Source organism: Girardinichthys multiradiatus, chromosome 5 (assembly GCF_021462225.1).
Source record: "Girardinichthys multiradiatus isolate DD_20200921_A chromosome 5, DD_fGirMul_XY1, whole genome shotgun sequence".
Classification (NCBI taxonomy): Eukaryota; Metazoa; Chordata; class Actinopteri; order Cyprinodontiformes; family Goodeidae; genus Girardinichthys; species Girardinichthys multiradiatus.
The window spans coordinates 44,718,115-44,745,366 of NC_061798.1; the positions used below are offsets into that span (position 1 = coordinate 44,718,115).

Below are 27,252 nucleotides of genomic sequence, written 5' to 3' on the forward strand. Positions count from 1 at the left end.
ACAGCTGGAGACTCATTCTGTTATTTTTCTGAATTGATTGTATGTTACAGGTAAATTATAATAAGTTAGGATATAATAAAAACTATTTGTTTCAGTAATTCAATTTAAACAGTAAAACATGGAGTACACACAGATTGATATGTGTCAAGCTTTTATTTCTGTTAGCTTACCTTACAGCTAATGAACACAAAAATGTATTTTCTCGAACAATTTAAACATTACTTGAACCAATAAAAATGGATTTTTAATTTGAACGTGTTATGTTATGTCCTGCAACCAAGGGAAAAAACAGGATGGTCATTGATACGCTTCTTGAGGAGGATAAATCACAATCAGAATCAGAATCAGAAAAGCTTTATTGCCAAGTACGTTTTTGGACATACAAGGAATTTGTTTTGGCGTAGTCAGTGCAATACAATACAAATTAAAAAGTATAAACATATCTACAATATAATCAGGGTGGTTTCCGGGCTTTGTTAACAAGGCTGGTGGCAGATGGGAAAAAACTGTTCTTGTGGCGTGAGGTTTTGGTCCGGATGGACCGCAGCCTCCTGCCAGAGGGGAGAGTCTCAAAGAGTCTGTGACCGGGGTGGGAGGGATCAGCCAGAATCTTCCCTGCCCGCTTCAGGGTCCTGGAGGTGTACAGTTCCTGGAGCGACAGTAGACTGCAGCCAATCACCTTCTCAGCAGACCGAATGACACGCTGCAGCCTGCCCTTATCCTTGGCTGTAGCAGCGGCGTACCAGATGGTGATGGAGGAGGTGAGGATGGACTCAATGATGGCTGTGTAGAAGTGCACCATCATAGTCTTTGGCAGGTTGAATTTCTTCAGCTGCCGCAGGAAGAACATCCTCTGCTGGGCTTTCTTGATGAGGGAGCTGATGTTTGGCTCCCACTTGAGATCCTGGGAGATGATGGTTTCCAGGAAGCAGAAAGATTCCACAGTGTCAATTGTGGAGTCACAGAGGGTGATGGGGGCAGGTGGTGCTGGGTTCTGCCTGAAGTCCACAACCATCTCCACTGTCTTTAGAGCGTTGAGCTCAAGGTTGTTCTGGCTGCACCAGTCCAACAGATGGTCCACCTCCCATCTGTACGCGGACTTGTCACCATCAGAGATGAGTCCGATCAGGGTGGTGTCGTCCGCAAACTTCAGAAGCTTGACAGACTGGTGACTGGAGGTGCAGCTGTTGGTGTACAGGGAGAAGAGCAGAGGAGAGAGAACACAGCCTTGGGGGGAACCGGTGCTGATGGTCAGGGAGTCAGAGACGTGCTTCCCCAGCCTCACGCGCTGCTTCCTGTCAGACAGGAAGTCAGTGATCCACCTGCAGGTGGAGTCGGGCACACTCAGCTGGGAGAGCTTCTCCTGTAGCAGAACTGGGACGATGGTGTTGAAGGCAGAGCTGAAATCCACAAACAGGATCCTGGCATAGGTTCCTGTGGAGTCCAGGTGCCGGAGGATGAAGTGAAGGGCTAGGTTGACTGCATCATCTACAGACCTGTTGGCTCTGTAGGCAAACTGCAGGGGGTCAAGGAGGGGGTCGGTGATGTCTTTTAGGTGTGAGAGCACAAGACGCTCAAAGGACTTCATCACCACAGAGGTCAGGGCGACGGGTCTGAAGTCATTAAGCCCTGTGGTCCTTGGCTTCTTGGGAACAGGGACGATGGTGGAGGACTTGAAGCAGGCTGGCACATGACATGTCTCCAGTGAGGTGTTAAAAATGTCTGTGAAGACTGGAGACAGCTGATCAGCGCAGTGCTTCAGGCTGGCTGGTGAGACAGAATCCGGACCAGCAGCTTTCCGGGGGTTCTGTCTCCTGAAGAGTTTGTTTACGTCCCTCTCCTGGATGGAAAGAGCCGTCCTCGGCGTGGGTAGGGGGCTGGTGGGGGGAACTTCAGGGTGGGGGTTGGAGGTGCCAAGGCCCCTCTTGAGGTTGGAGAGATGGGGGTGGTAGATTGTGGCTGCAGCTGTTGGGGGGCGTCGTGGGGGATGGTTGCAGGACTGTCCCTTTGTCTTTCAAAGCGGCAGTAGAACTCGTTCAGGTCGTTGGAGAGGCGTCGGTCATTGATGGAGTGGGGGGCTTTCGGCTTGTAGTTGGTGATTTGCTTGAGCCCTTTCCAGACAGACGCAGAGTCGTTGGCTGAGAACTGGATTTGGAGCTTCTCAGAGTACAGTCGTTTGGCCTCTTTCACTGCCTTGCCAAACTTGTACTTTGCCTCTCTGTATATGTCTTTGTCCCCACTCCTGAAGGCCTCTTCCTTATCCAGTCTTAACCTTCTGAGTTTGGCTGTGAACCAGGGTTTGTCGTTGTTGTAACTCACCCTGGTGCATGATGGTACACAGCTGTCCTCACAGAAGCTGATGTAGGAAGTCACAGCCTCTGTGTACTCGTCCAGACTGTTGGCAATAGTCCTGAACACATCCCAGTCTGTACAGCCTAAACACGCCTAGAGATTCTCCACAGCCTCACTGCTCCACTTCCTTGTTGTCCTCACAACAGGTTTGCAGAGCTTTAGTTTCTGCCTGTATGCAGGAATCAGGTGGACCATGATGTGGTCGGATTGGCCCAGTGCAGCACGTGGGACGGCGTGATAAGCGTCTCTGATGGTGGTGTAACAGTGATCCAGAATGTTGTCCTCTCTGGTCGGACATTTTATAAACTGTCTATATTTGGGGAGTTCGTGGGTCAGATTACCTTTGTTAAAGTCACCAGCGACGATTACTAAGGAGTCCGGGTTGGTCCGCTCCACACTCAGTATCTGGGTGCGAGCATGCGCTGTGCGACCTGCACGTTAGCTTGCCATAGTTAATGAAGCTGCCTGTCCAGGATGCTATTTCCAAGCATATTAATGGAAAATTAAGTGGAAGAAAAAATCTGCAGTAGTGGACATGCGCAGATTCCTAATTGCTTGAGGTCCAATGTAAAGTGTCCACAGGGGGTTATGATTTCAGGAGCCGTTTCACCTCTGGGGCTGAAACAATCGGATTAATCATGATGAATTGATTATTGAAATAATCAACTAATTTAGTAATCGAATCATTGTTAACTGGAGTATACAGAGTCTTAGACATGCTACTTGCTGAAAGAACAACCCACTGTATAAAAATATATATATTTTGCATTTAAGATGGAAAAACCTTTAACCTGTAAATATGCTCTATCCAGAACTCCTTCAAGTGGCGTAGCTTTAGCTTCACCTGGTTCAAGCTCTGTAAGAAATGTCCTATCATCTGAATGTAATCAGATAGGATTAGTAATCCAATCTGATTACTAATCAAATAATTAAAAAAATAGTCAATGGGTTGGTTAAGTTGCAAAATAATTGTTAGTTGCAGGCCTATTCACCTGTGGGGTTGGTTCAATGTTGGGCTGAAGTCAGAGCAGCTGTCTACCACGAACTCTTAGAGCACCTCATGATTCATCTGCTGACAAGCCTTGTTGAGATGCTGATTTCATTTCCTAACAGGACTTGGGACGTGCGTACATCACCATAAGGACCCATTCCTGCTTTAATGACCTTGGCATCACTGGTTCTTGATTGGTCAGCAAGCTGACCTGGCCTAAACTTGCCAGTTGAATTATGCGGTATTGTCTTAAAGGAAGACGAGAGACACCAGACCCAACCATACAGGTGAGCTGAAGACTATTAAAGCAACTTGATCTTCTGCAACACTTCAGCAGAGCCACAGACCTGATCACCTTGTGGCCATGCTGCATTGGTGCAGTAATTCACGCAATATGATCTCTGTGGGTATTTGATCTATGAGTTTCACTTTGTGAATTAAATTATTTAAATAAAATTTTAGGATGTACCCTTTTTTTTTTTTTTTTTTATCCAAACATCGGGTATGCTAGCTTCATCTGCAGCCTCTGCTTCTTTACTGTCTTTGTGAGGACAGTTTTTATCAACATTCAGCTGGTTTCCTTTAAATAGATCCAAAAAATGATTATGCATTGATAAAAATATCCATCATTAATGCAACTCTCAGAGATGTTTGGATAGATAAATTATCATCAGGGTGACTTTGAAGTAGAAAAGAATGGGCATGTTTCTTGGCTGCCAGCCGTTGCCCATTGTTCACTTCCCATCTGTGACGCAGAGGAAGAGCTGACACATCTGTGATCATGACTCACTGCTACATGCTCTTGCAGGTGTTGAATGGTGTTCCACACGGTGAACATGTTTTTTCATTCAAAAGAAGTAACTGTGTTTTCTCTGCCGTTTGGTTAAGGAACTCTGAAGTCCCATCATCCTTATCTTGCTGCTCTGGCTTACCTGCTTTCTTCTCAAGTTCTACACTCGTTTGGCTTGTTAGGTCAATAATGGGACCTCCCATTTATATCCTAATTGGTCTCTTGTTTTTGTCCACAGAAACAATTAACCGCTGCAATAGCACCTGGATTGGCGAAGTGCAATTGTGGCCTGAACAAAGAAAGAAAAAGAGAACTGTGAGTTGAAACTGCTAAGCTCTGTGAACATCTCTGGGCCTGAAGGTTTCACTTGGAGAAGTTGTTATGACGTAACACCAGACCTAAGTGCTGTATGGTTGTAAGGCTCATCGTCAGATGGCAGAGCTCTGGCTTGAGTTCATCTTGTAAAATCAATGCCAAGATGGCTCTGAAGCTGTTCTGGCAACAAGTGCTGGCCTAGCACCTCACTGAAAGACTCCAGATGAGTCAGGCCCGTTTCACGTCGCAAGTTCTGCTTTTATGCCAAAGTTGAAAAAGGGCTTGGCCTGTTTTTTTCAGAGCAGGAGCAAAGTTTTAGGCTAATGGCTTTTCAAACGATTAACTCATAAATATATAAATATTTTACTGTTGGGCCCACATTTATTCATACACCTGGCAGATTTATGCCGGGAGTCTTCTGGCTGAAAGTAATATTACTGTTTTTGAGCGGCCAGAGTTCTGACACAAATCTGATGGAGGGGTATAGATTAGGGTGATGATACGGAGGCCTTCCAGTCATGCAATTTTTTAGTTTGAATGTTAAGAAAAGAAATCATTTTTTTCCCTCAAATTGATGCTCTTTTGACATCTTTTTAATTATTTTCTAAGAGAGGCCTCTCCTAAAATTCTCTTAAAATAGATGTTTTTGCTAAATTTGCCAAGAGTATAAATAATTAAGGCCTGAAATGTGAAATATCTTGTTTAATAATGTTCATCTGCTAACATGGTAGTTTATTTGTTTAAAAGCATGAAAATAGCCTGATTTCCCATCGCTTGAACAGGCGAGACGACCAATTACAGACCAATTGGAAACCTGTTAGTCATATCCATGTATTGATTCCCTGGAGACGTTTTGTTTTTAATAGACAAATATTTCAAATCAAGGGCCTAATATCACGTATGTTATAAACAAAGTCCTGTGCTGCCCAAAAATATGCCTGTTTATAAATGGACGAAATGATACATTATAAAACTGCAAATATCGTCGGATTTATCAGCCGCATTTATTCATCAATCCACCTCTACCCCCATACTTCTGCTTTATCATATAAATGTAGACCACCTTCAGATTAATAAGATACTATTATTTTAAAAAAATTGTTGATTAGAGCAGATTAATTCAGTGTTTAAGGAGTATGCACCTTTGTTTAGCTCTAGATAATAATGTAAAATATTAATCGCTTGACTGAACAGAGATAAATAAAACGATTTTAAAAATCCAAAACACATCAAAATGCATTTTACAGCTTTTTTTATTAAAATCACTTTAGAATTAGACAAGCTTTTAAAATTTGTCTTAAATTGTTTTGCACTAATTAGCGAAACGGTGAAACTAATTGTGAAACCTTTACTGTGTTTTGGAAAACGAGAAATGGTGATTTTGCTTTTTAGTTTTTCCCAAGATATTTCCAATACCTTGTCTGATTTCTGGGATCCCAATTATGTGTGTCGTCTTGTTTTCGTTACACCCCTTGTACCTAGAGTTTGTTTTAGAGAGTGCGATACAATTAAATTTGCCTCATTGATTTGCTTCTAAGGTCAAAGCAAGAGATTTGAACGAAAAATAAAAAACAGTGGGTTATCTGGTTCTTAGACTGTTTCGTTTAATGGCCGGGGGAGGACACATGGAGATTTAGGGTCACAGAGGGAGTCCTCACAGGAGACAAGAACATGATTCCTCTTCTGTATGTACGGAAGACCCCACCCTGTGCTTCATTGTTAGCTTCCCAGGCAGGATGCAGACCTTTCACACTTACAGACGAGACCAAGTGGAAGTTATTGGAGACATTATGAACAAACTGGCTGAATTAAGTCCCAGGCATCCTGCTTTTATTTGGTTATTTGTAAAAAAAAAAAAAAAAGTAAAAACCAAACAAACAGAAGGCTAAGTTGTACTGATTATTAGGATTTAGCTTAAGTTTGTTTTGGCAGAAATCAGCATGAAAATGTCTGTTAATTAGAAATGACTGATTAGGAGACTGCATGCATCTGGGCTGTTGTCTGTGTGTTCAGAGCTGTAATATTTGGGGGGGCTGTTCCTTAAAGCCCAAGCGTGTGGCGCAAATCCTGAATAATTTATTCCAGGCACACATTGGTAAATTAAAGGTAACGTGATAGCACCCTGCGTTGTCTTCCTTGGGCGGCAGCCGCATTTTTAAAGTAAGGACTGGTGCTCAGATGTCAAAGTGTTAACCTTGGCTTCTCCTTAAAGCTCTCTCTGCTGCTGGGGTCTGAAGAAGGGGGCATTATATGCAAGGTTTTAATAATTCACAATCACAGTTTGGGACTTAATCTTTATTTATTTGCTACTTCCCTTTCTTTTATCTGCAGTTTTATTCCAGATATGACTTTCTAATATGATGGTATTTACTCTGCTGCTGGGCATATTTCACAGGACACAAAGCTTTTTTTTCTGCAAATATTTGAGCAGCTGTTGTAATCTCACTGTGCAATAACTGATGTAGGATAGACCCGTAAATTTAAAACTAAAGAATAAAATCAGCCTTATTTTATTGGTTTCATATAGTTTTTTTTGGCCTTTTCTGAGTTGCATCTGTTCCCCATGGTTTGCAGTCTTGTAAGAGTGTTTCTGTTTCTTCCACACATGGAGTAATGCTGTGTTGCACTAATGCAGGGAGAAGTGCTCTGCTGTTGTTTTCTGAGAAAGTCCTGCAAACTGCTTTCTAAGCACAGTGCTGAAAGCGACTGGGATTTAGTTGTCCTCTGTGTCACTCCCTAATCAGTCCCACACCTCTCACCCACTCATTCTCTGTAAATAATTCAGCACAGCGTTTTTCCTGCATCACAGAACCTTACACAGATCTGATGGTGAATATGGACGGTAGAAAACATGCGGTTGCTGCTGCACATATTAGAAATAATAAGGTCAAACAGCTTTGATGAATGGTTCTGTTGGACTTTTATGGTTAAGGCGTCTGCTTTAGATCTACATTGTTGTGGATAATAGGGTAAAGAAAAATCTTTTCAAACTGCAGTAGATGGACTTTCCCCAAATTAAGAATTCAACTCAAGCCATGGTTTGTGTGTAAGTTTTAAGTTGCTTTTAGGACTGTGGGTTTATCACTCAACTAAATGATTATTTTTCTTCTGAAATGTGTTGGTTAGTTTTGCTTTAGGATTTTCTAAGCTTAGTTCTCGTGTTTAGGGGAATTATATAGTTGCGCCTTTTAGTAAGCCCTTTTTTTTAAGCAGGGCCCTTATGATGGTCTATTTATATTCTCCGAGTAATTTTGTGCCGAGTTTGTCTTTTATCTGAACCTTGTTGAAATGTGGTAATAATAGACAGCGTTTTATCTCATCATTGCTTGCTGGATGTTTTTGGTTCGGCCACTAGAGTGCAGTATACTCAGTGAGAAACACCAATAAACTGTAGGTCATCATGCATCAAGCAGAATGTGTTTTATGTCACTTTATCTGTACTTTATACACATTTGGACAGGGCATATTCAGCTTAAATGTTACGATCACTAATTGGTTCGAGGACATTAATCATAAAGCGTCAAACATTAATTGTTTTACAGCTAGCTGTGTTTTTCTGGTTTTATACATTAAAAGATCACATTGTAGCAGAGATGCATGGATCGGACAATTTGTGGCTGATTACTCATTGAATTTCTTACAAACCTGCCAATTTTACTGGATTCCACTTAAAATCTTATTATGTTATTCTGATTTCACTGTAAGCAGTATTAAATTTGCAAGAACTATTTGGATTATTAAAGGACTTGGCTAATTTCATGCAGTTACCTTTTTAATAAAACCATGTTGTTCACATGGAAACGGTACATTTCATTTTTGTCCAGCAGCTGGATAGATTGCTCACTGTCTGAGGTCTATGTTTGCTGTAAACCCAAAGCAGAAAGACAGTATTTTATTTATGACAAGTGATATTGTGATCCCGACATTTACCAACGATTTCACAAGTTTTCCTAACATCGTGCTGCTCTAGCTCCAGTTTCTCTTTAGGCGGTGTAAATACAATTATTTTAATATTTTCTTTTAATAAGTGAATAATTGACTTTCTTGATCAATTGAAAATTAAACTTTCTTAGCTATAGAAAGTTTATAATAAATGTAAAAATGGTTTCTTGAAACAACCCATGCACACCCCCCATCTCTCTGCATTAATGCTATGGAAATAAAACCATAAAGAATTACACCATTTCATCATTCTCCTGTTCAGAGATTGCAGTTAACCAGCTGTTTTCTTTATTTTTTCTTTGTTTTGGTGTGAAAATGAAATGTGCACCACATCACAAGGACCTTCTTGCAGCAAGGCAACAGTGCTACCAAGTGCTTCATCGTGCAGCCATCGAGTAAAGCCATCCTCCATAGCTGAAAAGCCATGTTAGCGTGGTGTCTGGCATTAGTGACAAATAACAATATGATCCCTCTCAGTTCACTCTTCACGAAGTCCTGTTCTGCATTTTGGAAAACCAAACACCTGTAAAAGTGTTTCAGTATTCTTATTTTCTCCGAAGATGTTTCAGGAGGAAGGCTTTTAAATTCCCACCAGCAGACACATTGATTTCTTGAAAAGGGCTGATTTCATAACAGGCATCTCATTAAACAGACTTTGTACCCCCAAACTGGCCCATGCCTGGTAGAGGGTTGTTTCTCTCCTCCTTCGCATTTGGCCTTAGTTGCTGATTAAATAACGAAACCTGAGACTAAAATCCATTTCAAAGCTCAACAAACACCAGGCAAGGTTGGCGTCCAGCTCCCTCTATTATTTATAATCCCATTTAAAGCAACCCATGTCTGACCAACGTTCTGTACATTAAGAGAAAAAGTAAAAACAGTAATAAAACAGTGTTTATTGGGTGGCTTAAACACCAGTTAAGATGCATGTTTAATGGACCATATCAGCCCCATTCTGTTGCCTTGACTTTTCCAAAGCCAGAGTTACCAGTTCTTAAAATATTTTTTATCCCGATCTTTTGTCCTTTAATGTGAAATAACAAGAATTGCCCACTGTATATTATATTCTAGATATATCACACAAAGACACAGATTCTAATGTAACAGAGTTTTAATCATTATGATACGGTTTGTAGAGTATAGGACGTATTTGAGCACTTCTATACTGTACGGTTGATTTAATTATTGTTTCCATAATGGGTCTACTGTTTCATGTGCGTACCTGGCTTGCTGAAAGCTGATAGTGTTGCTCCCCCTAGCTGCAGCATGTGAGATTAGCTCTTGGTCCTCCTGTGAGACTCAGTGCTGTGGTGCATTGAGTCTCCTGTTTATGGATCAATGCTGAAGCAGTGAGCTGACACAGTGAAAAGCAATATTCATAAATAATTCACGAGGCACCCTTTCACCCTGCTTTGCCCGAAAGTCCTGAGCAGGAAAAGAACGAAACTATTAAGATGCTCTTTTGTGCTTGACAGATAAATGTTTTGCTTTCACCTGCATTGATGCAAACAGAGAGTTAAGTGATGAAGTGACTTCCTCACTTCGTCCCTATAGATTATTTCTGTCCTGATGTTGAGTTCATTGTGGTGAGGTTATGGGCTGTTGTTTCAGGAGATCTCTGCCTCTGAAGCACCATGTTGAGGGATGTTGTATCACTTCCTGGGATAGCATGGAGATCGGCATATTGACCTAGCTTTTCACTATTTACACTTGAAGCAACCTGCTCCTGGTTCCAGACACACGAAGCATTAGGTCATAGAGAAATAATAAACAGTAACTTCTCTATTGTCCACCTGGCAGAAGAAAAATGGTGGTTTCATATAATATTTGATGCTGTGTTGGCATTTTTGGTCTCACTATAAAGATCTGGCAGCCTTGTTTATAACTTCAGATGGACTTACATTCAGGACGTGACAGGTGTTATTTGACCAACAGGTGTTATTTGACCAACAGGTGTTATTTGACCAAAAGGTGTCAGCATCTGTCTTTAATGAAGCAGAATAAAAATAGAAATCTGTGGTTTTGTTATTGAGTTTTGTTGGTTTGACAAGGATATTTTGAATAAAATTGCTTTGACTAAATTTGCAAAAAGCATTATTTCTGCAGTTTGAAAAGAAAAAGCAGTGAAATATTATTGTTCTCTGCATGTGTTGCTAAATCTTTGAACAAGATAAAAACTAATATGACTTTGAAGACCTCAAAAAACATTTTTTATTTCTGGACATTTAGTTTCTTTATCATTATTTAACATTATTGATACTTTTATACAGATTCAGTCGCATTAGGCTTCTAAAGACCAAGATAGCGACAGCCTTAAGACAGACGCTCGGTTGGACATGGAAGTTGTTTCCATAAGAGTGGGGAAAGTATGGTATTTTCTGGTCTGGACAAGTAGGAAAAGCAATGAATATGGGATATATTTGCTTTTCAGACTTAATTCCATGTCCCGTTATCTTAGTGTTGTATTTGTCCACCTGTTCGTCCATCCACTCATCCATGCCTTGTTCCTTGATTTCTTGGTTCTTTGATTTTTGCAGGTTTTGCATTGAAAACCTGACTTTTTCCTAATGTGTGCGCAGAAAAGTATGTAAAACGTGTAGGAACCCTGTTATGAACATTTAGGCAATCATGGGTTTTCTCTTCTTATAATCTCTGCATCAGATGAAGCCTTTGCCTTTTCCCCGCCTTTCTGTTTCTGTGTACTTGAGGTGATGACGACATACTTTGATTTTTGGATTAGTCATTTAACATTATTCATGTGCTATTAATAGCCAGCTGTTGCTATTCGTTTAACAGAGGGCCCTTTCTCAGTTTATTATTGGCGCCCCTGCTACTTGCCATCTCTCCCTCTCAACCCCCACAGCTTCATCAGCTCCGGTAACGATTAGCCTTTTCAGTTAGGTAATGTGTGATTTTTCTTATACACGTTAACGTGATGTCTGACTTTAGTGATGAGGCGAGCAGTTACCCGAGAGTAATGTTGGAATTAAAAATGTGCATTTATAACGCTCATTTCTAACTAGCACCTATTGAAAATGCATTAAGATATCCAATATACTGCCAGGATCAGAATATTTGCACCATTAAATGCTTAATGACGTTGATGGAACTTAATTGCATATTTCAGAGGATTTATTTTCCAATTGCCTCTTTGGTTTTTCTTTGTCAGGTATATAAAGTTGTGACATTATTAGGATTTTCAGCCGTTTCAGTATCTGTTCTGTTAAGATGTCCACACTGATCAGCAGTGCATTCATACAACACTGACAGATTATTACTATAATAATCCTGTCTCCTAAAGGCTCACCCAGGACCCCACCCCTGTAGTAAACCCCCAGTGCTTATCGGTTTTTCTAGTGCACGCAGAGTGGCTTGGATTTCTTCTAATATTCTGTCCACGACTTCCTCAATTAACGGAGCAGCCAGGAGCTCAGATTTCATATGGGAAAAGCACTTTTTTTATCGGCAAGTTGAAGGAGTTCAGTCTGAGTGGGTTACCGCTGCGGCTGCTGGTCGTGGGGAGTGTACCGGTGACAGCAGCACTCACAGAGATGGCATCCCTCGTTGCACAGCAGTCGAAGGCAGTGGAGGAAACGGAAAGAAACGGATGAAATAAATGAGAGACGGAACCTGGATAGTGTTTGTAATTAAAGAGAGGGAGTGTGTTGTGGATGGAAGGACTGGGAGCCACAACAGGAGACGTGCTGCTCAGAGACCGTAGTACAGCAGAAGTAGTACTGAGAGGTAGGAACTGGACCAAAACTGTAGTTCTCACCTCAAGTGCCTTTACTTTGGATTAATGTAAGCAATGACATCTGTGGTATGACCATCCCTGCTGGAGTACCTGTGGATCAGCACCACATGGGATACATTACAGCTGTGAGGATGTCTGTTGGCGAACAGTAGGAAGCAGGAAGTAGCTGCGTCTTGCCGCTCGTCTCTTTTCTCCCCACACCTTCAAACCTCAGCACAGCCCGGCTGCTAATGAGCACGTTGATGTGTGGCTGTGGCTGCAGCATCATCTCCTCCCTGATGAAGAGACTGGGCCGCACAGCTTGCTGCTCAGATCTCCTCTCCTGCAGCCATACTTCAGAACAGCTGCAGCGCCTGGCTGCCGGGTGTCCACCTCGACCAAAGGTAACCACGCGAAGCGCCCGACAGCATGGCCGCATCAGGCAGCAGGAGTTATTGCTATTTATGTGCAATGCAGAAAACAAATGAGGCATGGCAGAATATTGCACAAAGCACTGGTGTGAAAGTGCTGTGTCCTTGTTTATCCTGTTTGGGTTTTGCCTGAAGCGATTATCCAGGTATAAGAAATATACACCCTGAAGAGAAGCGCCGTAATTGATTCTTTAATGGAGCCATGTGATTTAATGGCAGTCTGGCTGCCTTGACAACAGTGGACCTGCTTTCAGGTTGCCCATTTATTTAAATGGATGCCTTCAGTCTGCTTGTGGTTGGCCATGATTGCTGCGAGAAAGCTTCTTCTAATGACGCGGTTATACAACAGAGTGCATGTTTCCGGGTGCTTCTGTGCATTTGCTGGTTTATGATGAGAGCCTGAGTTGGCTCATCATGGCTGTACCTTCCAAGGATTCCCTTTCTTCCATAACATTTCATTCAGACGTAAGCAAGCAGAGGAGGAGGTTTTAATTCTCTTCCATGATCTTCCTGTTAGTTTGTCTTTGTTACACCAGAAGGCTGATTCTCTTGGTTTCCAGGAAGATCGGAGCTCTCATGAGTATTGAGACATATTCACAAAGGAACATTTTGTGGTAATGTTGAGTTGTTGCATGGCAACAATTTTAAGGAAAATAGATGAGTGACAGTTCTAGCGAAGGACCGTTTATAGACATTAGTTTCACTTTGAGGTTGTTCTTTGGAGGAACTGTTCTGTTGAGTAAATAAAAAATTTTTCCTCATTTTAGCAGCTGGGCTGCCTCCAATCATTGTTTATTTAGCAATTACATTTTGATTCATCTAAATAAGCAGTTTTCTTCCTTAAACAACAAATCTATTTATTTTACATAATTAGCTCTATAATAAAAAAGAAGAGATGCAATTTAATGAATGAAAAACAGTTAAAAGAAAAAACAAGAAGTTTGTTTCTGACAGGAAATGACACGGACGTTTCCCAAAATATAATGGAAAAATGTAGAATATAGTAGATTTTAAAAAAATCATCGTTTTACATTTCTACCAATAAATAGTGTAGTTCTAAAATGCTTTTTACTGGCATAGATGCCATCAATCCCTTCTTATAGATCCTCAGGTATTTTCTCTGATTAAGTTAAAAGGCTTCCTGGCCAACAGCTTTAGCTTCCTCCAGATTCTTTATCAGATTCAAGTCAGGAACCTGGGAAGGCCACTTCACAATGTTAGTATAACTTCCATTCAGAAGACGCATTATTTAAATCTAAACATGTCAGGGTTATGAATAATTTTAGGTCTAGCTGTAGTGGAGATGGAGATATTGAGTTGCTTTACCATTACACAATATCTCCACCACTCTTCATGAGTTTTAGTGGCCATGCCTCTGAAGATATACAGCAGATGTGGGCGTTGAAGCCAGGAAGTGAGAGAAAGAGCATCACACTTGAAATATAACATCCTGCCAACTATTATGAACAAGCATTGCTTTTTTAATTCTGATATTTGTCTTACTGATACTTCATTTAATTCAGTTTCAATTCAGTTTTATTTATATAGCGCCAATTCAAATAACATGTTGTCTCAAGGTACTTCACAAAAGTCAGGTACATACATTCCAATTAATCCTAATCATTGAACAGTGCAGTCAGATTCAGTTATTTATTCAAATTGGATAAAACGTTTTTCTATCTAAGGAAACCCAGCAGATTGCATCCAGTCAGTGACTTGCAGCATTCACTCCTCCTGGATGAGCATGTAGAGACAGTGGACAGTCACTGGCATTGACTTTGCAGCAATCCCTCATAATGAGCATGCATGTAGCGACTGTGGAGAGGAAAAACTCCCTTTTAACAGGAAGAAACCTCCAGCAGAACCAGGCTCAGTGTGAGCGGCCATCTGGCAGGACCGACTGGGGGTCGGTCATTTAGCTATGAGTAACTACACAATTAAATGTCATTAAAACAAGATGGTGTAAAAATAGTTTTGTTACCTGCATAAAGTCTTCACAATAACTGCTTTCAGCAATGAAAAGTAAATTCAGTGACTTTGTTTTTACTGTCGGCTCAGAAGCACCAGGGTTGTTGTCTCTGCAGCTGCTCGACTTGCTGCTGTGATTGTTGATGAAACCTTTACCGAGCATCTGCACCTCCTTTATCTTTACACTAAATGTTCATTTATTTCAAACCTCTACAACTTTTCAAATCTTTTAAAAGTGCCAGTAAGTCTTTTATCCACCATTTTTGTTTCAAAGCTGCGTTTCAGACGAAGCTAACCAGCGACCGAGCCAAACACAACGCATCCTGCTGCAGAGCTTCAGAGCTTCACCTGACTGACACACAGATGTTTAAAGGTTTAAACACATAAAAACACTATGCTGACTGATTTACTTTCTTCCTCAGACAGATCAGAGCTCAGATCAGTTAAAAGCTTCTCCTGTCAATTAAAGATCTTGGAACGCTCTTCATTTCTGGGTTTACAACATATTGAACCAAAACCTGGACCTCCATAGCTGCTGTAGAACTTCCTGCTCAATGAATCAAAGTTAGGTGTTAAAAGTTAAAAGTTCCCAACCATTTGTGGCATTTGTTGGAGGAAAGAACATGACCTTGAGCTTTTAGCCGCCAGGATGGTTTGTCTGGTCTTCAGTAGTCTCCCACTGCTTTAAGCTGTATGCATCAGCTCCTCAGTGCATTGCTAGCCGCTGTGTGCTTTGAGAACATGCAGTTTGTTCTGCTCTTTCCTACTGTTCTGTTAAAGTTGCATTGATTACATTTATTGCATTCGTGCTGGCTTCCGACTCAGTCCTCTAGATTTCTAAGCTTATTTTAAGTAACGCTCCTGCAAATAGTTTTTAAATCACTAAGCCCTATATGAGGCAGCTGTTTTAGTGGGAGAAATGGGTTGTTTGTCATCTGTGGAGCTTTTAAAAACATTGACAAATTCCCTTTATTTCTTTTTCCTGTGGCAACAAGTCATTCCTCTTCTCTCCAGCTTGATCAGACCAAGAAGGTTTGAGTTTCTGCTTTACACGAGCTGTTAATGTCCTTTTATTGTCCTGATTCTTCACATTGGGTTTTTGCACCTCTAGATCAAATCAGTTTGGTTCCTTGCAGCATAAAAACATAAGAGCCATGGTTAGACTTGATCTGACTCAGTATCTTTTCAGATTTCATCCAAATATTTTGACTACCCCACATGCTAGACACAGTCTGTTTGTGTCATTATTGCCTTCTAAGCTCATCACTAAAATACATTTGTTTATTTGTAACTTTTTTTTTATCAGCTGAACTGTCAGGAAGAAAGAAGGCAGATGTTGTAAATATCTGTTGAATATTTATAGGTTTTGGATTCTGCTTTTTTCTGCTCTTAACAACTTTCTCTGTCTCCTGTCCCTCGTTTTCATTTATGTTGCCTTTGTTCAGCTAAAATCCCATCAAAGCTCTTCTTTTTGTCTCAATTTGCTCTGAAATATTGATATGAATTTTAACGCTGATGACATTGAAAGATGGCTTTTATGTCCTGTTTGAATAATGAGAAAGGTCAGTTAATGACTGGTCTTAAAGTAAGATTATAGATCATGTCCTCCATTTTTCATAAAGTATTTGCTAGCATGCTCATTTTATGACGAGAGAATCAGTTTGTTGTGCATTAGGTGAGGGTCATTAATTCTTGGACAGATTGGACCTCGTTTGTCACATAAAGATATTTCCTTCGACTGATTTGCCTAACGATGATGAAGGCTTTATGTCAGACTAGTATCTCACAGCTCTGAATGTTGTTTTCTGGGTTTGCCCGCAGATGTTTTCTGTTAGGAGACGCTCATTCACACCTGCTCTCCACGTTTTTGCGAAGTGGGATTTCTGCCCACTTCTCAGCTCCTGCTGGACTAAGAATAGAGACTGATGAATGAAACTTGTGTATTCATGCTCAGGGTTCATGCCTAGCTATAATTTAGTCCTATTACGTCTGCTGCACCAAAACACTTTCTGATTCAGTCAAATAACAGTTTGTGGAAATTTTACAGCTACTGTTATTTTCGAGTTAGATTTTGAACCAACTCTTGAAACTGCTTTAAAAATTAGAGCTGAGTGACTCTTATCTGTTTTATCAGTGCCAGACTTTTATTGTTTGTCTGAGAACCAACAATAAGCACTTTTCAAGCTGCGTTAAGAAGACTGATTACAGAATCCTGGTCCATCCAGTGAAAGGCAGAGAAATTTCAGCTATTCATAGCCTTCCTTTTCTAGGCTCACTGCTTTGGACCGGCAGTCCCCAGAGAGAGGGGCTGTGCAATCTGAGATAGGTCTAATGCTTCCCACCACAGCAGCACTGGGACTATAGACCAAATAGGAAGAGAGGCCTTACAAAGGCACCAGTGACTTTTCCCTCAAGGTCAAGGCTCTTGGTGTGAACTGGAGAAGATAAGGTTATGTGAGCATCGTCCAAATATGTCTCGGTTTTTTATACAAAGAGGGTTGTAGACAGTTTGGATTAGTTAGAGGCGACTCATAAGTAGTTTAAATGGTTATTTTAACGCACATAGCTGCTTTAACAAAACTTCTACCTGTGACAAAATATGCCGTTTTAAACACGAGGGTCTTAGAACCATGTTTGTTGTGTTGTTCCTGTAGTTTAAACAGGCTTCAAGAGATCTCAGAGACATTTCTGGATTTTCTCCATCTAAACGAGCCATAGAGAAGCTAGCTGGTTACTGTTTAAAAAGCAGAATGGCAAATAAGTATAATATGCTCCACAGCTGGGAGTAAACTAGTAGCAGTTAGATCAGGGTGTATGTTCTGTGAATTGTTTGTGTAAAATATGTCGCAACAGTATTCATTTTGAATGAAGGTCATCACATTGTCTCATGCCTAATCTCAGCTACACCGACTTATTTTTGTTTTATAAATGAATATTTTTCTCACTTCGATTATTATAGTGCAACATTTTGATCTCACAAACATCCCTCTTACTGTTGCTATGTTTCTCAGTGTCGACTCCTACTGTAGAGTAGTAGGAGAGTTTATTATGTGTTTATTGTGTAGCGTAGGAATTAAAGACTGTAAGGTAGTTCCTATCGCTTTAACAATCCCTGTAATATCACAATCTCAAAGAACTTTCTAGTTGCTATGTTGGGTAGGTTGTAATATTTCTGCTTGCTAATGATATATTTCACCAGCTAGATGAACTTCCTGACTTTAATGGCAACGTCAGACCTTTGTGACCAAGATGCTAAAGCTCAGGGGGTGTTTGGGTCATTGTGATGATGGGAAAAATGTTACAGGTCAAATTTCAAATTACAGTTGAAATCATGACATAAATTAGATATTTATTTTCCTCATTTTGTTTGGCCCTGGTAATCTATTCTCTTCACAAGTTCCGCTGATATTTTTTGATAATTTTAAATCTTTTTTTATTTAAATCTAGCAACAGCTAAACCATTTTACTTTCAACATTTATTTCAGTATGAGACACTTTGACGTAAGTTCCCATTTTCCTGGAGATAAACCGAGAAATCAGCTGGTAAACCGACCAGCTGTACACCAGCAGCACTGTGGTCGGCCCATCAAATACTAAAAGTTTTTTATCCAATCAGTGAACGCATCTCACAAAATGAACGTGCTGGATCCACACACATCACTTGATTTTATGAACCTCTTTTCTGCTACATGTTCAAAGTACAAAATTGGTTTCAGTAATTAAAGATAAATGCTCTAATCTAAGTCAGAATCTGACTTCTGGAACTGTTTTCACAAATGCATCGATTCCTGAACGTTTCTGGATGTTTGAAGGCAAACATGAAGTATCATCTGCCACACTGCTAGCAGAGAGATTAAATCTGGTGTTCTGTCCACCTACTCAGCATCAAACCAAATATCCCCTCAGTGTTCTCCACTCAGAGGGGAAAACTAGTCTACTTTGATTTTGCTAGACTAGGAATAATTGACCTTTTGAATTTAAAAACACACGAAGCAAACTGTCCAGTGTATAAAAACAGAACAATGCTGTGCAAATCTAATAAACTCAATGAAAATTAGTATATGAAATATGAAAAGATGGTGTTGGCAGGTAAACGTTTAGGTGATCGTGTTCTTGGGGCCTAATGCTGTTAAAACTAGACGCGTGAATAAAAAGCAGATGTCTCTAATAAGCTGCTGCAGACTGAAGAAGTCTTTTCAGTTCTACCTGCCTGCCACGGAGTCAAAGGTTTAACTTCTTAATTATGCTCTTGAATCGTTTACACACATGAACGGATCACGCACCTGCTCATTATAGGAGATCTTATTAGAATCATCATATCGTTGAAATGATGTGGCTAATGTAGCTGCAGGTGGACTCATGAGTCTTGACCAGCCTAGCTTCCATGTTGAGCCATGATGTCAAGAGGAAGTTGTTGAGACCACTACACAACGTTGCTCTGCTTCTGTTTGGATGTGGTGAACCATGGTGGGGATTTCCCACGATGGTAAAAGTTTGTTTTATCCCTAGTTTTCCAGACGCTAAGACGGAGTGGAGAGAGGTGATGGTAGGATATGATATTACTGGTCTGTGTTTGCACCTTTTTCTCTCAGGCCTCATCTACATTTGACTATTTATCCTCAACAATTAGATTAAAACAATCAACCAAATGGGTTTAAACAAAGGTAAAAAGGCACAAGGATGTCTGACATGTTAAAAAAACAAACCAAACTTAAAATAATTGTGGAGATAAACCAAACGACTAGTAGGAGCCACTTTTCTCTTAATGACTGGCAGGTCAAACAATAAAAAATATGATTTTGTTTGTCCCCCTATTGGTTATCGACCATAACAGCAACATTAATATTGTATATCAATATTGGCCTAGATTTTATTATCAGTGCATCCCTAATCGTTTGAGATGGCTAAGGTCCAACCCAGTGAACCTGTGTATTTTTGCTGTTTTTTTATGTTTAAACAAATCTTATTTTTTAGTAATTAGTTTCTGATACATGGAAGCCATATTTTCCTTTTTGATGAAACAAATATAAATTTGTTTTTATGGGGTTCCTTCAGTTTGAGACGTTCTTTATTATCTGCATTAATGTTGGTTAATGGCTGACACCATTTTTGTTTTTTGTCATTCATCCATTGACTCAATTTTTTATTAATCTAAATGTCTAATTGATTCAGCAAAATAAAATTCAAACAAAGACTTAAGACACATGAATGTATGAAATACAACTACAACATAAAAAAAAATAATGAAAAGAAGCTCTTTTAATGAATGTATTAAAAATTGAAAGCCTGAATATTCAGCATGTAAATGTGAAATATAGCTCTGAACTGGAATTGCACAAAAACTGGTGTTATTTCTCTAATTCCTTTAAAGTGCGACTTAAAAGGAAATATTTTGTCTGTTAAATGGATGAAGGAAAATCGATTTGTTCTGCACATTAATGGATGCAGTAGCTGTGATAATCAAACTGGAGTCTAAAATTTCTGCAAACATTTATTCAGCGGAGAACCTGAAACCTGACGCTTTAAAAACCCTGCAGCGTCTCTACTGTCAGTAGCTCCTGGGTGTTGTCCTGTCAGATGCACTGCATGCATGGACCCTGTGCTCCTTGCTGAGCACCCAAGATCCGTTTATAATCATCTAAGTCGAAGCGCTCTCATACTTAACAAACTTTGAACATTTTTTACAACCTGACTGAAACAGACAAGCAATCTGATCTGATCAGTCCACAAACTTGTTTTACAGTTTCAGATGCGCTACTTCAGTGTCTGAAATATTTCAGCAGAACAAGGGAGGAGAATCCGTCCTGAATTTTAAATCCACGTCATTCTCTCTATGAGCTGCTTATATGTATTTTGAAACACCATCTAACAGAGGAGGAGACAAAACAAATATTAGGCATTTAAATTTGTTTTTGTGTGTTTTTGCAGAATGCCAAGCCCTTCCCCTCCTCAGACAGCCTAGCGAAGGTCCAGGAGGTAGCAAGCTGGCTTTTGGAAATGAACCAGGATCTGCTGTCGGGGGGCAGCAGCAGCAGGCGCAGTCGAGGGCTGGGGGGTCAGGCCGTGCGAGGTAACGCCTCCTCCACGACCCGGGCACCACAGCAGGCAGCAGAGGACGGCGATGAGGATGAGCACATTAACCGGGTGGTTGAGGTGCAGCAGAGGGTGAGGCCTCAGAATCAGCAGAGACATCTTGGCAAGGAAAGTATAGCAAATAGATTTCTCATTAGATTATTGTTTCTGTTTTTCCTCTGGGTCTCCATAGCCGGAGGCATCGCAAGCTGATGGCGAGCGAGAGCAACCATGGGCGCCCGGCGAGTCCGGAGCAAGCAACGGCCCTCAGGGAGAGGAAGAGGGGGAGGAAGGCCGAGGAGGCCCGCTAAATGAAGTTAGCGGGGAAGGCAAAGGAGCCCGGTGGCAGTGGGGGACAGACCAGAGGCAGCTCCGAGACCAGCCACCCCTCGAAGAGGAGGAGGAAGAGGAAGAGGAGGAAGAGAACCACAACAGCAGCAGTCACCAAGAGGAGGAGGAGACTGAGGAGAGGACAGAGGGAGGGGAGGAACAGGGAAGGGAAGAGGAGAGGGAGGAGGGCGAGGAACGTGAGGAAGAAGAGGAGGAGGAGGAAGAGGATGACGTGGAGATGGACCAAGATAGTGATGAATTTGAGCATTCAGCAGAGAGTGGGAGGGAAGAGGAAGAGGAGGAGGAGGGAGGAGAAGGCGAAGAAGGGTTGCGCTCACTCTCTCTCAGGAACAATGTGTCTGCCCCCAGTAATAATCAGGACTCGGGATGTACACACCAAAGTTCTTCCAGTAAGAAGGTAAGCACTACTGTTTCAGTCACACTGGTTTCCATTGGGACTAATCTTCAGTGTGGAAAGTGTCCATGTGGAAACAGCTTAAACGTCTGAGGATCCCTTTCCATTACGGATGCTACATAAATAGTTTGTGTGTCCTAAACCAACACCCTGTTTAGATGCAAAAACCCACTTGTTTGTGAACCCAGACATGGACTGCTGTCTGTCTGGGTTATGAATTCCCTCAGATTCAGAAAATGTGGTTTCAAGACAAAGTTATGATTAGTCCTGCATCACTGTGAAAAACCGCTGATAATGTCCTGCACTAGCATGGCCTGAAATGGGCCTTATTTATGACAGCAGCACCATCTAGTGGCCTAATTGTGCTATCACATGAGGCAGTGGATGGACAATCAGGAAGCATTAGGAATTACATGACAAAAATACCAGAAATGTAAGGTTTGTTGGGATATAGAGTGGAAAATCAAATAATTATTAAAGTGGTTAGATTTTCCTGAGTGTTGTAAAAAGAAAGTTGGACTTTCGGTATACAGCAGAGATGCACCGATCAGGTTGTTCAGGCTGAAACAGATTTTTGGCTTTCTTTGAGGTCTGACTTGCTGATACTGATTTTGACTGATTCCTATTTTTTTCCTACTGTCACACATAGAAGGAAGAAAATTTGCTTTTGCTTATTTGATTGAAGTATTAGTTTATATCTAACAGGAAAAATAAAGCAATTGCAAGATTATCCCCACATTCCAATAAGAAAATATGTATTTACTGTGAATTCTGATGTTGGCAAATTATGGCTAATGTCTTTGGTTATGAGTGAGATGTAAATATGACATCATGTTTGTTGTTTTTCTTCCATGGTAGCTTGGACCTGATTAGATTATTTGTGTTTCCATGAGGACATAGCAGCTGTTGCTGCCTCGTCGTCTCTCTAACATGTTCACATAAAGTTCAGTTCAGTTTAAGATTCAATCAAGTTCAGTTTATTTTTCAAACTGGTTAAAAGGTTTTCGATCTAAGGAAACCCAGCAGATTACATGGAGTCAGTGACTTGCAGCAGTCACATTTTCTCACTTAATGGGGCTCTTTATTTTCATGACTATTTACATTGTAGATTCTCGCCAAAGGCAACAAAGCTATGAATAAACAGAAGGAATTATGTGGAATTATGTAGCAAATAGCCACCCTTTGCTGTTGATTTGATGCCTGCTTTGCTCTCTTGGCGTTCTCTCTATGAGCTTCATGAGGTGCTCACCTGAATTGGTTTTCCAAAGAGTCCTGAAAGAACTTTCCAGAGGTTCATTGAGAGATGGAGAAAGGTTAATATTTCAGTCATTAGAGCAAAGGTTTAAAAAAAAATCTAAAATATAAAACATATTTGTAGTTCTTTTACAGTTTGTTTGCTACATAATTCCACATGTTCATTTACAGTATTGGTGCCTTCAATGGGAATCTTTGTACACAAATGTAAATAGTCATAAACGTAAAGAAAACCATTAAATGAGAAAGTGTGTCTAAAACGTTTGACCTGTAGTGTACCTTTGTTGAAATACATCAAATGTTTGATATCTATCCTGTTCCAGACTTTCCACTGGCTCCTCTTCGCCCGGCTCCACTCCGCTGGGACCGCTTTGCGAGCATTTCATTACTGTTTTTTCAGTACCGTTACCTACCTTTTTGGTCCCTGCTCCTGAGCAGGTACAGCCGGGGCTGATTCAGGACTACATGTGACGTGAACAGACTGCTGTTCACTGATTGGCCTCGGGACCAGGAGAAATCAGGGGGTTTTTGCTCAGGTAGTGCAGGGATAATTTAATAATTTAATAAAACTCAAGATCAACTACAGTAATATAAAGACCACAATGGCCGGAGTGGGTCAAACCGCAATATACTTTTACTAGTTACAGATCGTAAACCATGCCTGACAGCTGAGAGAAAAGAAAAAGGACACATCAGCTTTCTGAATTACACCCAGGTAGAGGGTGCTGTATTTAATAACATCTTAAATCATCTGATCACACATACAATCAGCTGTTCAGACGCACCAACATTTCCCCGTAAACACAAAAGAATACCACCATGAAACAGCGTGTTTGGTTCGGAAATTTGACGGAAGCAGGCAGAGAGCAGCTGTCTGTAATCAGGCTGTTTTCATCGGATCAAACGGGAGGCCAAAATATCCAATAACCTAAAACTAACTTCGCCCGCAGTCAAAAGTCTGTGGGTTTATAAGTCCTTTTCCTCATCATTGCCTGAGACAAAAACTTCCTCATAAAGCCCAAAATTGTAACTTCTTCAGGCAAACGTTGGAGCTTCACCAGTCCAGACCGCAGCATCTCTCCTCTCCTGCTACATCCCCCTCACATCAGAACCCTTATTTTAGAAGGTCTGGCTGGGCTGTGGTCCAGATAATTTTCTCAGTGGATCATTTTATACAAAAGAAAAACATAAGACATTCTTGCATACACAATACAAATATTATTTGTATTTTGTTGATGTTTTGATTTTCTATGTATTTTTTATCGTTTCACACAGATTAATGTAACAGTGTCACCGAGTATCGCTAACAGCAGCACAGCGCACTACACTGACGGCTGGATCTTTCTTTAATGTGCAGTCTCCTTCTACAATACATTTTTTTCTCTTTTGGATGGATTATATTTAAAATATAAACAAGGATTGGACGGAGCTGCACTGCTTTTTAGCGTTTGACTGACAGATTTCATACACAAGACGCAGACATGTCATCCATTTTGAACATCTGACAGACCACCTATTAACATTTCCGTCTCATGTCTTCAACAAAAACCCACGCGCCATGTTTGGCTTGTCATTGTCTCATTATAATCATGGGAAAAAAAGGGTCGTCAACAAAATAATTTACTCATTGTTGACGATAACACCGGTCCAAGGGCTGCAAATGGCTCCTGGACTGCACTTTGAACTCCCCTGGTGTGGATCATCAGGCTCTGAACTGAAAAACTGTTACTTCTTTATGCTAAATGAAGTCTGAAGACACTTTGCATCATAAGGAGGGATGTCACCGTCCAGTCCTCCAAAAAGGGGCAATGTGTTGTCAGATTTAGTGAACTTGCAGCGTTGGTGTCTACCCTGCTTTCCTCACACCTTTTCTTACTAAATCTGTTTTCTATGTTATCAGGAAGTGAACAGGGTATGACACAAATACGTTTCCTTTTCAGCATAACATTTATCACTTTATTTGCTGGTTTGATAGAATTATTTATAAATTAAGATATAAAATATGCATAGTGTGATGACCCAATTGAGGCTTGATTTTTTTTTTGCCTGCAGTGTGGTGATGTCATCTCAGTCTTTGACACCAGAGGGCGTCATGGAGCTGTCACATGTCCCTTACATTTTTAATTAAATTGATTTACTTTTGCTGCTTGGTCCATATTATTGGCTTTACCAATAAACACATCGTTAACAATAATAACTGAGGGATGTTACCGTTGTAGTACAAGGTTAGAAGTTAGTTTTCTTCACTTTGAGGAGAACGTCATTGTTTGCTTAACTTCATTTCCTCTTGAAACACTGGAAACTAGCTCTAAATGAGACCAGCAGCAGATTGCTTTGATTTATACCCATCATCTGAATGTCGGGAGCGAATTTATGGTGCGTTATACTCATGTTATACTTTCAACACATTGAAATCATTTTTCTGTCCTTTGTGTGCCTTGCCTTGTTAAGTACTTCAATTGTGCTTGAAAATTCAAAAAGATAAATAAAGTGAACAAGAAATTGTTGTTTTGGGTTTAAAATAGCGCAGTTTATTTTAGTGTACAGTTCTCTATATAGAATAAGGAATAGTAGAATATATGACCATGCAGTTTGGTAATGAACACATTTACCATGATTTATTTTGTAATCATCATATGTTTTAAACAAATCACAGCTTGTAAAATGTTTATGTGTCTGAAACTGTTAATTTCCACCTGTGGTTCTAGTGGTGCGTTGGGCTGTGTGTGTGGGGGGGAAGAAGCTTTAATCCTTAAACAATAGTGGAGGCAAGAATAGAAGAGAGGTCAAGTCCGTTTGGTGATTGGTTACCTCGTGTATAAACCTTAAAATGTGTGCTGGAAGAGCTGCATATTTTCCACTTAGTTTTTAATTGCACATCAATATAGCCCTGATTTTTCTCTTTTCTTTAAAGGCCTTAATAGCATCAACTCCCTGCTGCTGCTGCACCACTTATTCCCAATAAACAGCTTCGTTATTTTACATTTCTGCCAATTAAATTGTGTGGTAAGATTTAATTGAGTGGGGAAGACGTCCTGCTTTCTCTTTCTTGTTTTAAGGGCACATGTCCCTCGTAATAACCTTGGACGACTGTGGTCTTCTCTGGAAATATTCCAAACCTCTTTGCTGACACTTACTGAGATTTGTCAACACCTTTGGAAAGAGAAAGTTGGCTTATAACAAATCTAAACTTCAATACATGCTGACCTGTGGGATTCCGATGAGGTTTGTTGTATTTCATCTGGATTTAGGGAATAAACCCCACTATATCCACTGACTGGTTACTGAGTTGGAGAAATTAGACTGGATGACAGTAATGACTCGCCCCGCTCACACGTGTGCTGTGTCAGATGAACCCTAGTTCACATTCCAGTGCCGAGGGGTCGTGAGAGCAGATGCCACAGCGCCTGTCTCAGAGGGGAGAGGCTGAGTGGGTCCATCCTCTTTTCAGACTCTGACATCAGCTGCTCCGCCTGGCTCGGCTGCGACTCTGACCTCACAGACGACAGATACTTTTAAGGGTGTCAGTTAAACGGGGCGGATGAGTTCCTGAGCTGGTCGAAGATCAACAAGTGCAGTTTTAATATATCTGCACAATACTTAGGAGGTCCTGTAAAGGTGTTAGAACATTTTCAAAGTCCTTCTGGGACATGATCCATTAGAAGGCTTGTTTATTTTATTTTGCAATGCTGCGGCATTGCCCTATTCCCCGTTTCTCGTCGTCGGGTGCTCGGACAAAGATGCCAAATGCTGCCCCTGGGAAAGAGAAGGCTTTGCACAACCCAAAGGAGAGTCAGACCCTCGACCTGGCAGACCCCAACGACATCGCCACAAAGTCGATACCCCCCCAGAAAGTACTCAAGATATTTAGCATCAACATCATCGCTCAGGGGTTGCCGTTCTGTCGCAGACGGGTGAGTGCTGTGCGTCACCAGTAAGCAGAGGCCTGACCTCGCTCACATAAAACCTCTTTTACTAAAAATGGCAGAAACTCAGGATATCTGCTGAATTGTATTAAACACTTTCTCTGTTTGTCACCACAGCATGGTAAAGAAAAATGACCTTTTTCACACATGGGGACTAATAAATATTTTTTATATTAATTTAACACAGAACTACAGAAGTGTTTTTGTTCTAGTCTCAGTTCGATATTTTAAAGTAAAGTAGGATATGAACGATATCTTCATTTACCTTTCAGGTTCATGGAACTGAATGGTATTAATAAGAGGAGATAACTAACAAACAGTTGGGTAGAATATAGATTTGTCCTTTTGTCCGTTGTTTCCGTTTCCCATTTAGGGTTTGCTTTCCGTAGCTCCGCCCACAGCAGATGATGGACAACTGAAAGAAAGGACTCAACCAGAAGGCCTATTTTTAGGGTAATTGTACTGCAGTTTTACGTTCCTGCTGAATTAATTCAGCAGAATGAGAACGTTTATCTAGAAGTAAATAAAATAATACCACCTTGTAAGGAAAGATTTTTACGTGGTGTTTCAGAGGAGAATTACAAGACCTGCATCAAGACAATAAAATCTGGTTATAATTCATTGACATGTTGCATGTGACGCTGTCATTTTAAAAAAAAGTATATTTATCCTACCATTTTACGCATTTTAATTATTATTTTCTTAATTTGGCTGTTTTTGTATGTTTTTCTAC

The 27,252-nt window shown here is 40.6% G+C and overlaps 1 protein-coding gene across 3 annotated transcripts in view; it reads left to right on the forward strand.

Moving 5' to 3' along the window:
• The window catches only part of fbxw7 (F-box and WD repeat domain containing 7), a 110,259-nt gene that overhangs the window by 13,382 nt on the left and 69,625 nt on the right, over positions 1-27,252 (forward strand). Inside the window, exons 2-5 of one of the 3 annotated variants that reach the window (XM_047365366.1) lie at positions 3,466-3,630; positions 4,372-4,448; positions 20,451-20,687; positions 20,788-21,342. In XM_047365366.1, the coding sequence (XP_047221322.1) occupies positions 20,520-20,687; positions 20,788-21,342 (723 nt within the window). In that variant the 5' untranslated portion in view covers positions 3,466-3,630; positions 4,372-4,448; positions 20,451-20,519. Of the gene's footprint in view, positions 1-3,465; positions 3,631-4,371; positions 4,449-20,450; positions 20,688-20,787; positions 21,343-26,117; positions 26,508-27,252 lie in introns of those variants that run through there. The other 2 variants (XM_047365365.1, XM_047365367.1) reach the window with 2 other exon arrangements.